This window comes from Rhinolophus sinicus, linkage group LG01 (assembly GCF_036562045.2).
Source record: "Rhinolophus sinicus isolate RSC01 linkage group LG01, ASM3656204v1, whole genome shotgun sequence".
Classification (NCBI taxonomy): Eukaryota; Metazoa; Chordata; class Mammalia; order Chiroptera; family Rhinolophidae; genus Rhinolophus; species Rhinolophus sinicus.
The window spans coordinates 72,210,286-72,224,485 of record NC_133751.1 but is presented as its reverse complement, the minus strand read 5'-3'; the positions used below and the strand labels follow the sequence as shown (position 1 = coordinate 72,224,485).

Below are 14,200 nucleotides of genomic sequence, written 5' to 3'. Positions count from 1 at the left end.
GAAATATAAAATATTAAAAACAATATTATTTAAAAAAACAACAGTATTATTTATCAGCAACAGAAAAGAAACAAACTATTGATACACTTGAATGGATCTGAAGGGCATTATGCTGAGTGAATAAAGCCAATCATAAATTGATACATATTTATGATTCTATTTTTACAACATTCCTAAAATGGTAAAATTATAGAGCTAGAGAACAATGGAGTGGTTTCCAGGGATTAGGGGTGTTTATATGTAGGAGTATGACTATAAAAAAGGACAGCAAAGGGAGGTTTTGTGGTAATGAGAGTTCTGTATCCTGACTTTGGTAGTGGTTACACAAATCTACACATATGATAAAACAAGACACACATTTTGCCAATTTCAATTTCTTGGTTTTGATATTGTAGTATAATCATGTAACACGTAAGCATTGGGGAAAATTGGGTGAAGTGTACAAGGGGTCTCTACTGTTTTGTAAATTTCTGTGTATCTATAATTATTTCAAAATAAAAAGTTCAAAGGACAACACTGTTCATACACTATAACATTAAGAATACGATTTATATAGCACACTACATTCAAAGTCACATGCAGTCTCTCAAAGTTCTCAAAGTACTATTTTGTAACCAGCAAACTATATTTTCTTTAAACACTACCAGCCTGTTTCCTGATTTATTCTTCTGCCTTTCTCAGGCTAACATCTCCAGGAGGTTTCCATAAAAGGCAGCAATTTTGACAACCTTTAACGCTCACTATAAAAGGACTTCTAGTTGTATTAACATTTTAATTAAGGTCAGTAGAGAATTGTAACAAGATGAGAGGCTTAGTTCTGCTGTATAAACTTACTCTTGTAGAGGTATTTGTGGCGGATAAAAATGGAATTCTTTCTGAACTACATTAATTCAGAACAGAATTAGGATTTGAAAGAAATTTTAATTGTCTGCCTTGAATTTAAAAAGTCAGAGCTCTATCATCTCTGGAGTTCCAGAATCCTAACAACTTTGCATAAACTATAGCAGGCCTACAACATCTACAGATTTTGTACTTACTGGCAGGGATATACATGTGAGTGTTTATGTGGACAGTCTTTACAGCAGAAACAATTAACTTTGATTCAATGAACAAACAGTTAAGGTCCAGATGCATTCAAAGGTACTGATTGCCACCAGGATACAGAGTTTGATAAGAGAGGACTGTTATCTTCAAAGATTCTATCAACTAGTTGGGGAGAAAATAAAATACAAGAATCTACAATACAATGCAGAAAATTTAATTAATGCCAAAATAGATTTTTAAGGTTCTCTCAAAACACAGAAAGTCAAGAATAATTTCCCTTGGAGAGACTGAGGAAAGCTTGATGTAGAAGGTAGCATTGACCAGGTTCTACAGGGAATAGGCAGGATTTCAACAGCCCAGCTCTGGACTGGGAGAGTAGGTAAGAGTATTCTGGGGACCCTCAAGTGGGAAGGCTCAGAGACGGGCCAGTCTAGTAGATTGAAGCAACAACTCCAAATTGGATGGACCAGATGGCTTGTGAGAGGAAAGAATAAAAGATGGAGATTCGGGTCAGTTGTGCAGGATCACCAATGCTGTCATAAATCACCGACTACTCCCATAGTAGTTATGAAAACCACCGATGTGGTCTGGGTAAGGTGAGCAAAGAAGTTCAAGCGTTATCAGGGGTCCTCCTGTACTTAGTGTGGCTCTTTATTAAAAGCTGCATAGCAAGTTGCATAGATTCGTCCTCTACGTGGATTTCAAGAAATGATTTGAATAGTTTTTATAACCACCACCTAAAGCTACCAATCATTAATAAAGTCTCAAGACCAGCAGTTTCATGTTAGGGAAGTCACGATTCCACTGTTCTGTGTTTTGCTTGCAACACCTCAGCTTCTACAGGAACTCATGGTCTCCTGAGTTATCTTGCTTTGATTCTTTGAGCCCCACTTGCCCTGAACATTAAAGAGATTCTATTCATCATCTATGCTCACACCATTCACCTGGAATAAACATTTATGTATTCAGTCTGGCCCCCAAGACCCAAAAACCTGGCTCCATTATTGATAGTGTAGACATTGAAAAATTATCATTTAGAAAGTGACATGAAGGACATATATAAGCTTGGATAAACTGAGATGTGTAACAATTTAATTCTTACCAAATGTCTAAGTTTTATAGTGTAAGTATTTAAATCAGAGTTCTCTAACCAGTAGATGAAGATCTGTGGGAAGATTCAGGAGCCTTACTGGTAATTCGTCAAGCTGGCTGCCACAGACTTACAGTTGGTACAGTCCCTGATGGAATACTACAGAACCTGCCTACCACACGCACCCCCACTCTCTCCCCCGTGATATTTCACTATCAGTATTTCCAGTATATACATCTCATCATGTACTATAAAGGCACATAGGAAGTACATAATAATTCTTTTATACCAACAGGCTTAGAAGCTGTAGTATATCTATTTCAAGTAATACGTGCAAGCTATCACAAAGGTAAAGTATGACCATCTGGATAAGAATAAGATATAAGAGAGTATAGTGTAGCGAAAACAGCTTCAAAGTGGGACAAATCTGGGTTCCAATCTTGAATTTGCTACTTATTTGTATCATGACACTGGAAAGTTATCTTTCTGATTCTCCATTTCCTCATTACTAACATGGAGATAGTGGCACCTACCTTCCAAAGGTAACGTATATAAAAGGCCTATTTCAGTGCCTAGTTCAGTAGCTCTTGATCACAGTTTTACATTCACTGATGGTAATATTAGTACTAGAACAGGGTGAAATATGTTGAAAGAAAACTTTGTGTTCTATTCTAGTTTGGAAATTTTGACAAGTAGGTCTTCAAGTTGAAAATGTTCAATTATTGCCTTTGCTTTTTCAACAAGACATTATTCTGAAAATAAACTCACTTTTCAGTTGAACAATAATGGGAAATTAAGAGCTACAATATTCCTTCATTTCCAATTGCTTGTCACAGTCCAGTAGGCATTCAGTCAGAAACATCAGAGGAAAATATATCAACAGGCATGTTACATTTAGGCACACCCTAAAATTCAAGTATTTTGTGATACAACCTTTCTAAGAAGGAATCTGACGTAGGTTGTAATTTTCATTTCAAATTTACCTACTTATATGTCTTTGGGAACTTACTTCACAATTCCATTTTATTTATAAAACAAGATTATTCAAATGTACTCCATTTCTTACAATAGAGATAAGGCAATACCTTTGCTCATAGCTGTGCTTTGCACAACTTAGGAGGGCACAATTCACCTCCTAATCTTTATAGATTTGCATGTTAGTGGCATAATTTTCCAGAAGATGGCTGTAAGCATTATTAAAAAACAAAATTTGAGTAAATTTGAAGATCTAATTGGCTTTATTAAGTAATTCATGAACCCAGCAGCATCCCATCTAGAAACTAGAAGGGCTCTCTGAGGGGCTGTACAAAATAGAAGGTTTTTAAAGAAAGAAGGGTGGAACAAGGGAGTTATTAACAGAAGAAAAGATTATTTTTAGATCTGGACTTCTTTTGGGGGGAAGGGAATGGCAAGGGTTTTTATCATGCTAATTGCCTCTTCTTTCTGTGGCGAATGGAGAAAGACCACATGACAGATTATCTTATTGGTTGATTAAGAATACATTTCTGGGAAGAGGTTGAAAAAGCAATTAGGTCAGGTATTAAATTTAGGTTTGGTATCATGGGCTTTAACCTAAGTGACACTATTTTGAGGTTGTGGTTTTCTCTTTAACAGCGTAAGCACATGGGAGAAGATCTAGTATATGTGCTAGTGACAGAGCTGGTGTACCTGTTTGAACAAACACAAGTGTCATTGGAGCGCTAACATCTCAATATTGATTCTGGTGACATGAAAAGTTCTAGACTGTTGTGGCCTCTACGATGAATCTGGGAACCTCAGTGGCTAACCTGGCTCCAACACTAATCCCCTGTGTCATCTGGGCCAAGTTCACATCTTGGAGTCTCAGTTCCCTTGAGTGTCAATTAAGGGAGTTGAGGGAATATGACATTTTGAGATATTTCTCTAGAACTGAAAGACTCTACGAATTCTCTACCCACCCACCCCCACCGCAGGAAATCTTTAAGAACTAGATCCACAGTATTATTCAAAGACTATAAATACAAAAGCATTTGTGCAGAGAAAGAGAGACAGAGACAGAGGTTGTAATGAAATACATCAAAATATTAATAGCAGTGACCTTGAAATGGTTTGGAACTATGGATGATTTTTTTTAAATTTATTTTTTTAAATTTATTGGGGTGACAATTGTTAGTAAAATTACATAGATTTCAGGTGTACAATTCTGTATTACATCATCTATAAATCCCATTGTGTGTTCACCACCCAGAGTCAGTTCTCTTTCCATCACCATATAAAACTATGGATGATTTTTAAAAATTTATTTTACATTCTTTTATTGGCATTAATTGTATTTATAAACAATGTTATAATGGAAAAATCATAAACTTTAAAACCTGTTGATAGGATACTAAAAACAAACAAACAAATAAACCCCAGAGAGATAAGAACTTGTCCAGAATATAGGAGGTCCTCAAATAATGCTGTTTCATTCAAAGTCATTTCTTTATAAAATGTATGAGATGCCACAGGAACTTAACTCTTGTTTACATCAATAGCCTATGGCAAAATTGGTTTCATTTAATGTTGTTTTAGTTAAAGTCACAGAACCTCTTGATGACATTGAAAGAGGATTTACTGTAATTAAAAACTTTAATCTACAAATGATTTCTGGTTTAGTCCAGTGTCTCAAGAATTCAATGAATCTCTTTCTTAAAGACTCAGAATGTCATATTTCTTCCAATACAAATAATAGTCCCACTCCAAAGGTTTCATAAGCTTTATGATGTGGAAACATTTGCATTTTAAAATTCAAAAAGATGTTGCCTTGTGACATCTGATATGCTACACATTAATCTGTCTTGATAACTGAATGCAAATTTGATTTCCTCCCAAATCTAACATTTAGAAATATATATTACTTCTCCTTTGGAATACAGGATCACTTAGAATATAAAGGAATACATTGAAAGGAAGCTTACCTGGCTGAAACACATTTTCAGCTTTCTGTTTGTCTGCTCCGGGCATTGCTCCAGCTGTTTTTGTAAATGATAATAAAACAGGATATTAACTTTTAGAGAATGAGATGTCTACAACAGAGTTAAAACCTGCAATGTCTAGTATGAAAGAAGTATAAAAGCCTAGAACTGGCCAACACTGATACTGTGATTCTTTTAAGCCTGGGTCTAACTAAATTCATTAACTAAGATACACCTAACCTATTCTGCCCCAAAATGAATAAGGCAATTCACATAATTAATACAGCATGGTTTAAGAAATTGCAAATGGAACAAAAAATCCAGGTGAGGGAAAAGTAAATGATAGATAAATATTCAAAAAGATGCCAAGAAGGTAGAGCCTGGATTTCTTGGATGGGAACACCACGGAAATAGACTGGGAGTCACCGGCATATGGGATAGTATTTGAAGCCAGAGACGAGTTTAGGTCACCTAGAAACAGCATTTAATAGAGAGAAGAAACTAGTCCAGGAATGCGTCCTCGGACATGCCAACAGTTAGAAAGCAAGTATAGAAGGGGTTGCCAGCAAAGACTAAAGGGATGCAAGAACATGAGAAGTGTGTTTTTAGGGAAGCGCTAAGGAAGAAAGTACTTAAAGAAGGAGAAAGGGTCGACTGGGTTGAAGGCCCCTGAGAGGCAGGTAAGGCGACTACAGCATTAGTCAGCATAGCGGTCACTGATGACCTGACGAGACAGTTACAGAAAAGTAATGGAGTCAGAAGCCTGATGGGAGAGGGTAAAGTGAGAGTACAAGGTAAGAAGCAGAAACAGTGATTGTAGACTAGAAAATTACAGATTTCACCCAGGATCAGATTAAAGCTTATGGCACCTCGGCCCAATTAATAGTTTGGTGCTCTTATCACTGATACGCTTTCTACATGTATCCATCCTTTCTACAAGTCACACTGAGCATGGGGCAGGCAAGGAGCCCTCCCACCCTCCTGCTCCTCTCTTGTGAGCAGCTCCGGCGGCAGCAGGCCTGCACACCACACTCAGTTTCACCACAGCTGCGCTGACCCAGCAGCCTGGGGACCAACCACTGTGAGCCAGTGTGAGGCCACCCTGAGCACCCCAGGTAGCCCATCAAAGTTTTCCTTCCAATCATGTACGCTACTGTCCCTGAGAGGAGATTTGGTAAATAGAATTTTCTTCATATTTCTCTGTGATGTCTCAGCAATTCTAATGAAACCAGTGCTCTGAGCACCTGACATGGCTGACCCAACCATTTCTCACCTCAGCTTCTCATAAAAGGTGTCTGAAGAAGTGTGTCTATGAGATAGAAACTCTTTTCTGGTGTGAGGGAAGGAAGTGAGGGACTATGTCCCAATTCTTTTGATCTCTGCTACCAACTATTCTCAGGGTGTCAGATCTTCCCACAGCTTACTTAACCCTTGGCCATACTGGTTTTTAATTCTGAGTCATCCATTTGGTATAGAGGTCCTCATCTTCACTTACTTAAGCCATTCGAGGTACTCTTACTGGTAACACTTTACATTTTTCTTCACTGAAGATTAAATTCAGGCTCTTCTATCATGTCCTCAGCGTTCCAAAAGCTTACCTCAGAACTTGCTACAAGTTCCTCCACAGATGTGTAGCCAAATTCTGAAGGTAGCTGATACTCGGGAAAGAAATGCAGAAGAATCTCCCTGGGAATATAAGCACAGCAGAAATGGGAATATACCAGGAAAAGAGACGTAGCACTCACTCACCTGTTAGAGCTGGCTCCGACCCCTGGGTGTTAAACCTCTTGGCTAAGATGGACATTCATGCCCACTAAACTGTTTTTACCACTGGCATCAAAGTGTCCTTCAAAAAGCATAGACTGGGGAAGAGTTTAGCCATAAAAGGGCAACAGGATGAATCCTTGTGGTGATGGAACTGTTCTGTATTTTGACATCATCAGTGCCAATATACTAACTGTGATACTGTTCTCTAGTTTTGCAAGATGCTACCATTGGGAGAAACTGGGTAAAGGGCAGAGGGAATCACTATATTATTTCTTACAACTGCATGTAAATTTACTCTTATTTTAAAATAAAATGTTTATGGAAGAAAGAGACAGAGCAAGGGAGGGAGAGGGGGAAAGGGGGGAGAAACAGAGAGAGAGAGAGAGCGAGAGAGCGAGAGAGCGAGAGAGCGAGAGAGCGAGAGAGCGAGAGAGAGAGAGAGAGAGAGAGAGAGAGAGAGAGAGAGAAGAGACAGGAAGAGAAAAGAAAAGGAAAGAAAAGGAAAAGAAAAGAGAAGAGAGGCCCACAATGCCCACCCATCACCAAGCAGTCCAGGAAAGCCCTATACGTGAGTGTTCTCCTTGGCAGAGAACTCAGCATTGCAAAATTCCTGCAGGGAAACAGGCTGACTTTGGACTTACTGACTTTTTTCCCGAGAAAATAAAAGAACTTAATTCTCCAGAGTAATGCCTTTCATCAGGCCCTCCAAGACTACTCTTAGAAATCATACAAGGACCCTGTTCTTTCCAAACTGTGATGGCCATTGTTCTGACAGGTGCTTCATTTTGCCAAAAGGCAGTAGCATCCCACCCTCCTAGTGAGATGGCTTTTCTAGAATTAATCACCTAGATGACACATATTTCATTCCTAGGAGACTATGAAATCTAGAAATTTATAGCTACCACATCTTAAAAGTGTATAGAGTGTTTTTATGTTGAAGTGTGCCAAGAACCTCATGTATATTATCCAAGGGATTAACAAAACTTGTCAGCTGTAAAATAATAAGGCATACAAAAGAAAAACAGATGTTTCTTATATAATTTACATTCATAGTATTTTAAGTACATTATTTGTGTTAATATTCATTTATTGTTTTAAGGACATTCAATCCAAAAAGTTAAAAATCCTCAGCATTGTACAACATTAAATATAGCACGTGCACACACACACACACACACACACACACACACACACACAGCTCAGAATTATTTGTCTGACTAGTAACATGATGAGTGGGGTGGGGACAGAGTGAAAAGGGGCCTCCTGGTATTTGAGATGAGCAGAAATCAGATGGCATAGAAGGAAAAGCTGTACCTGGAGTCACTGAGAAAGGAGACCTGTGGTCAACTTTATGGCTGGTTTGGTGGGACAGAGGGGTGGGAGGTCTTTTACACAAATTCCTCTCTCTTGCTAAACTCAGCCTCCCTGCCTCCAGTATAGTGTTGAAACCTCTTCTGAGCATTGGTCCTTTTCATGGTGGCTATAAATTCCTTTGGGTTTAGATTTAGAGCTTATCAGCCATCTTCTACGGAGGCACTTCTAGAAAAACAAGCTAAGATGAGAATGAGAATGCAGCACCATGGGTATGGACAGGAGGGCCCTAACACATAGTTAGGGAGCCTCAAAGAAGAGAAATTAGCTAGCTGTGAGGAGCAGGGGGTGGGGGCATGTGAGGAAAGTATTCCAGGCCCACTGCACTAGATGTTGGGGAACTCAGCATTTTTCTGAAGGTATTGAACTGCCTGGTCAGATTTAAGCACTTTTTATGAAGTGCTAAAATTATGCTAAGTGTTGTTATCTGCTTTGTACACATAACTTCCTGTAATTTTTATGGAAACTGATTAAGGAGTTATTCCTGTTTTGAACCTCTCTGGCTTCCTAATGATTAAGGACTCCACCCCCACCCCCCACCCCCACCCAACCATCAGGCTCAGGTTGCCTGTGTTCTCCTTGTCTCTCTCCCCAGGACCCTGATGTTAAACCTTTTGCTCTCTCCTGTATAGGGCTGCTGCTAAATAGCTTTTCCTGGGGGAGTCTGTCTCACAAAAGTGACTAGAAAGAAAAACACGTTATCCAGCTCTTGTGGTCTCTAGGCACAAACATACAGAGCTTTTCCTTTTTCTTTTCCTCAAAAATTAAATCAGGAAAACTGTTGGATACTGTAAAAAAAAAAAAAAAAAAAAAAAAAAAAAAAAACTTGTAAGATGCCCAAAATCACAAATGTAGGGTCTGAATGTAGATGCTTAAGAATGCTTTTAAAAATCCCTCATTTATTGTCTTGAGTCCCTTTTTTCGATGGTGTTCTCCTATAATACCTTCTTTTGTTCCTGAGGGTATCTCTGATCAAAACTCTCTCCACCCTCAAAGCTCAGGTTTCCCTTAGGACATAGTGATTCTCTAATCCATGAAAGGTCCTACAAAAGTAGGCATGCCAGGAGGTGCCAGCACACAACTATAGGTATAAACTGATGTCTGCTCACCAGCATCCACTGAATCACGGATACTATGCCTTTGCAGGGCTCAGGAACCAAGTGCTGCCATGTCCATGGGACTCTAGTCCCACCACAAATGCTTTAAGCCCTTCTCCCTTAAAGCATTTACTCACAGTTCTACTCTCAGACTTGATAATAAAATCAGGAATTTGTCTTTGTTTAATATTCTGTCTCTTCTCAAGAATTCAAGAAAGAGATATCCAAAAGATCTTCTAGAGCTATTACTTGCATCCACGACCATAGCAGGTCTTTGGCTATGATGCCCATCTCAGTTAAATTCCTATAGAATCCATATCTGTATCAGCAAGTTTGAATTCGAAGTTTTTGTAGGTCAACTAGGAGAGCTAAAATACTAAATCAGCGCTGTCTCTGTATGTGATGTCCAAGCTTTGAGAAATCCTGGCTAATGGCCATTCCCTGTTTTACTCCATAATCACACTCCTTTCTCAGCAGAGTAATTTTTCCATAAGGAAAATCTCTTACTTACATTAACACAACTCCACTCTTTCTAGACATAAGCAGGGATACAGAGTTGTACCTGGTCATTCGGCTGTTCTTTTTAAACAGTAACCTAGTTAATAAGCTGGGGCTTGGCTAAGGAGAGCAAGCCTCCTATGTAAGTTAGACTGAAATGCTCTTCTTCAGCCCAGCTCAAGAGAAAAGCCAGGATGAAATGGGAATGGCCTGGCTCCACCTTTTTTTTTTTTTCTTTTTTAGTTTCGGGATTACAAAACAACGTCATAGGCCTTTCACTCCTCACAAAGTGATAACTCCCCTCCCCCAGTCTATTGCCCCTCTGACATCGTATATATCTATTACAATTCCATTGACTCTATTCCTTATGCTGTACTCTATATCCCGTGACTACATATATATACATATGTTTAATGTATTTCTATTAAATTATAGTTGACATACAATATTATTCAGTTTCAGCTTCAGGTATAAATTGGCAACTACAATATTGCCAAGGGGAAATGAAAGACAGTTTGGGGAATATTATCAATAATGTTCTAAAGATTTTGTAGAGTGTCAGATGGGCACATGTCCTGGTAGGGAGACCACTTCATGGACGGTGTAGATGCTTGACCACTGGCTCCACTTTTTAAAACCAGAAATTACCTCATGGTTTTTGACAGACCTCAATTGCTAGTGCATTTATTTTTATGGACTTTTCTTTTGCTTCAGTAACTGACAACCTGAAAACTATCTGAAAACTTGTTTTAAAATTTAAGATAACACAGAGCATGTTTGTGCTTTTGTAGAGTTGAAATGTGAAGTCTGTCTTATTATTAAGTTTATATATACAACCATAAACTGAAACAAAGCATTATAGGGTTAGCAGCTAAGAGCAAGGATTATGAGACCCGACTGCCAGGATTCCAATTCCAGCTTTACCATCCAAGAGTTACATAATGCTGGGCAAATTACTTAACCTCCACATACCTCAATTTTTCTCATCTGTAAAAAGACAAGAAATCTTAAGAAATGTAAGAAAACATACCACATACAATAGGCAAAAGAGAAAATTGGTAAATGAGGAGCTCGTTTTGTTCCAGTTAAAGCCTTATGTTCTGTATAATTCTTTTTCCACTGAATATTTTTACAAAATAATAAGCACAAAAATTCAAGCTGGTACCGAAAAAAAAAAAGAGTTGATTTATTAACACATTTGGCTTTCAGAGTGTTCAGTTGATAATAGTATAAGGATCTCAAGCACTAAAGCTTTTACATGTTCATTAGGGAAATCGTTTCCGGGAAATTTTAATTTTCTATTGATACCTAATTATAGGAGTGGAAGCACTTTAAAGTCTTAGTGTACTCAATCAGATTATCTCCGTTTTAATCTCATGTAACTCATTAAAATTAATAGTAAAATACACTTAGATGCAGAACAAAAATTAGCCAAGTAAAATATAAAGTTAATGATGATACACTGTGGTCCATTCAAACTGTGCTGCAACACAACCAGAGAGGTTTTTCCAGGTATCATCATGTGGACACACACATACATATACACACACCACACTTCAATACACACACACACACACACACACACACACACACTGGTTAAAAGCATGTGATTCCAAAACAGGGAGCCAGAGCTTAAACCCAGTCTGTCCTTAGTAGCTGAGTAATTGTCTTTGAGACTTTCAGTGTGTCATTTCATTTCTCCCATCTTCAGTTTTCTTATCCATAAAAAAAGTTAAAAAATGATACCCATCTCACAAGTTTGTGGAAACAAAAAGCAAATGTATACAATGCACTTGGGTGAATGCCTAAAATATGGTAATGGCTCAAAAGTGATAGCTATTAATTATGAAGAAGGCCTGGTTCCCTTGAAGCAATGTCCCAATCATTGGACATGTGGTCATACCCATAGATTTTTAATAATGTGACACATTTATTCAAATATACAAAGGCACATACATAACTGGCATACCTGAATCTTAAATCTAGTAAGTAAAACACCAGGATTCAAATTTATGGCTACCCAATTCAAAGCTGAGAATCTTACATATTACTTCTGAACAAATACTGACAGAAGGTAAGAAACTGGCTAGGGATTCACATTCTTTAGGGACTATACTACAGGCCACAGCAGTATGAGACTGACATCTATCCAGATCATTGGACAAGTGGCCTTTTCCAACCTCAGAATATCTGTGTAAAACTGAGGTCTGGTCCACTTCTGTCTCTTTCCCAGGCTGGTATAAGCTTGCCAACCCAGGCACTACGGTAGACTTGGTGGTCAGAACTTAGTGTTCAGATGTAGCTCTCTGGTTTCATTTTTTGGTCCATGAACTTGTCTCTGGATGCCTAGTATCATTAGTGAAAAACGTGTCCTGATGCAAAGTCCAAGGAAGGTCCACCTACATATATAAGCAAGTGCTTCCTCCTTTCTCCTGCGGCAGGACTCATTAGAAGTGTGCCCCCAAAGGATGGTAGGTGGGGCCTTCATGCCCACATAAGCACAGCCCCAGGGCCCTGGATGCTCCTGCAAAAACTTCCATAAAGCCCAGGGCAACTGCAGAATTGAGTTCATGTCTTACAGTGGTTTGCAGTCTACTTCACACATGAGATCACAGCCTGGGACTGAGTAGAGGCTGTAGCTTCCTATATATAAGCCAACCTCCATCTTTCTTTTTCTTCCTACCTGCTTCTATTCTTTGCTAACTTTCTTTTTCAGGAAGATTTTGTCTGTCACTGATCAGAAAGTCAAAGTAACTGTCCTTAGGAAAAATACTATTGTACCTAAAGCATGTTGTGTGGTCTGCTTGGCAGAAAGCCTCTTACTTCACACAGTCTCTCCTCATAGTCTGTGAGCCCTAACCAAACCAACTGGCTGCATTAATTTGGTGGCATTACTGCTCCTGCCCCCACCCTCCCATATGAAACCTATTTTAGAGCGCTCTTTGGTATACTAACTTCTTTGGCTTGCTCATAAAGCCTCCTTCTGTCATCAGTCCCTATTTGGAAAAACTGTGAATTCTGGACTTTACCCACAATGTGTGTCCATCCTTTGAGAACTGAGATCCAGATATCTAAATTCCTCATTAACCATGCCCACACATGTTAATATTCTACGTTGAACCAAAAGTAAAACTCAGTAAGTTTCGTATCTAAAGCTATGGAAAAAAAAAGAAATTTTTTCGAAGGCTACACAAATGTCATGAGGGTCTTTTTGGGAGGTGGAGGGGGTGGGGAGAGAGAAGAAGGAGGAGGAGGAGGAAGGGAGGGAGGGAGGGAGGGAAGGAAAGAAGGAAGGAAAATAAAGGAAGAGAGGGAGGGAGGGAAGGAGAGAGGAAGGGAAGAAAAATTCACTCAGTAAGGCAAATTCAGTAAATTCTTTATGGCATTTGAGAGATGACTAACATCCACCATATTGCCTGACCATGTAACAAGTGGGCAGTTAGTGACTGCAGTTCTAGTTCAAGGGACATTTAACCCGTGATATGCCTAAATCAGTACAGTCAGAAGACAAGTCATAAAGTCATTCTGTTGAATTTCCTCATTAACATTATCACTTAATAAGGAACAAAAAAGTCAGGAGTGGTCACTGCTTAGAAAGTTCAACAAAGCATATGGAAATACGTTAATAAATATGCATACCAGAAATTCGACATCAGTTTTCTTACTGTTTCCTTGACTGATGTGCTTTGAGAAGACTTTGTCAGCAAAGGAGGAACTTTACAACCACCACTCACAGAAACTCTGCATTTGTGTCCAGAATTTGGATTTAAATCTTCCATTGGCACACTGGACAAAAAAACAAGCTGAGGTTTATTATTTCAAAGTAGGAATCACATTAGATACTAATTAATTCAGAAATGTCCATATACGACACATGCAATGTTAATACACAACAAATGAAAGCAAGGACATCAATGTAACACTGAAAACTGTCATTTATGTAATTATATAAAGTCAATTCTCAAGTAGAAGAATTAATATTTATTCCTGACAAATCTTGTTTGAAGGTTTTTGGGTGCTGAAAATTAAATAGAATTGGTGGTGATTTATTCTTAACAAGAGAAGTCATATACCATTTATCTCTTATTTGCTGAAAGAGGCTTTTAAACTAAAGTTCTATTTTAGCCTGGAGGAAGCTGTGTACAGAAATTTTTAAAAAGGTGGCAAAGTCAGTTGAAAGAAATATTTAGTCAAATCTGGAAGAAGAATGTTCCAGATGAAGTGTAATGATCCTGGGATAATAACAAGGGAGGACTGTTCAAGGAAGCATGAGAAGGCCACTGCTGTTGAGGTTGAGAGCACAGGAAGAAAAGGGAGAGAAATGAGGGGAGAGGACATCACTTGTGGCCATGGAGCGGGAACTGGAGTTTTTCTAAGCAGAGCAGGCACTACCACTG

At 38.6% G+C, this 14,200-nt stretch overlaps 1 protein-coding gene across 1 annotated transcript in view; it reads right to left on the bottom strand.

Annotated features, from left to right (window-relative positions):
* The window catches only part of MORC1 (MORC family CW-type zinc finger 1), a 114,619-nt gene that overhangs the window by 6,316 nt on the left and 94,103 nt on the right, over positions 1–14,200 (bottom strand). The window contains exons 16-18 of the mRNA XM_074338653.1: positions 13,443–13,589; positions 6,669–6,756; positions 5,074–5,127 (exon numbers count right to left, since the gene is read on the bottom strand). Coding sequence (XP_074194754.1) covers positions 5,074–5,127; positions 6,669–6,756; positions 13,443–13,589 — 289 coding nt within the window. The remainder of the gene's footprint in view (positions 1–5,073; positions 5,128–6,668; positions 6,757–13,442; positions 13,590–14,200) is intronic.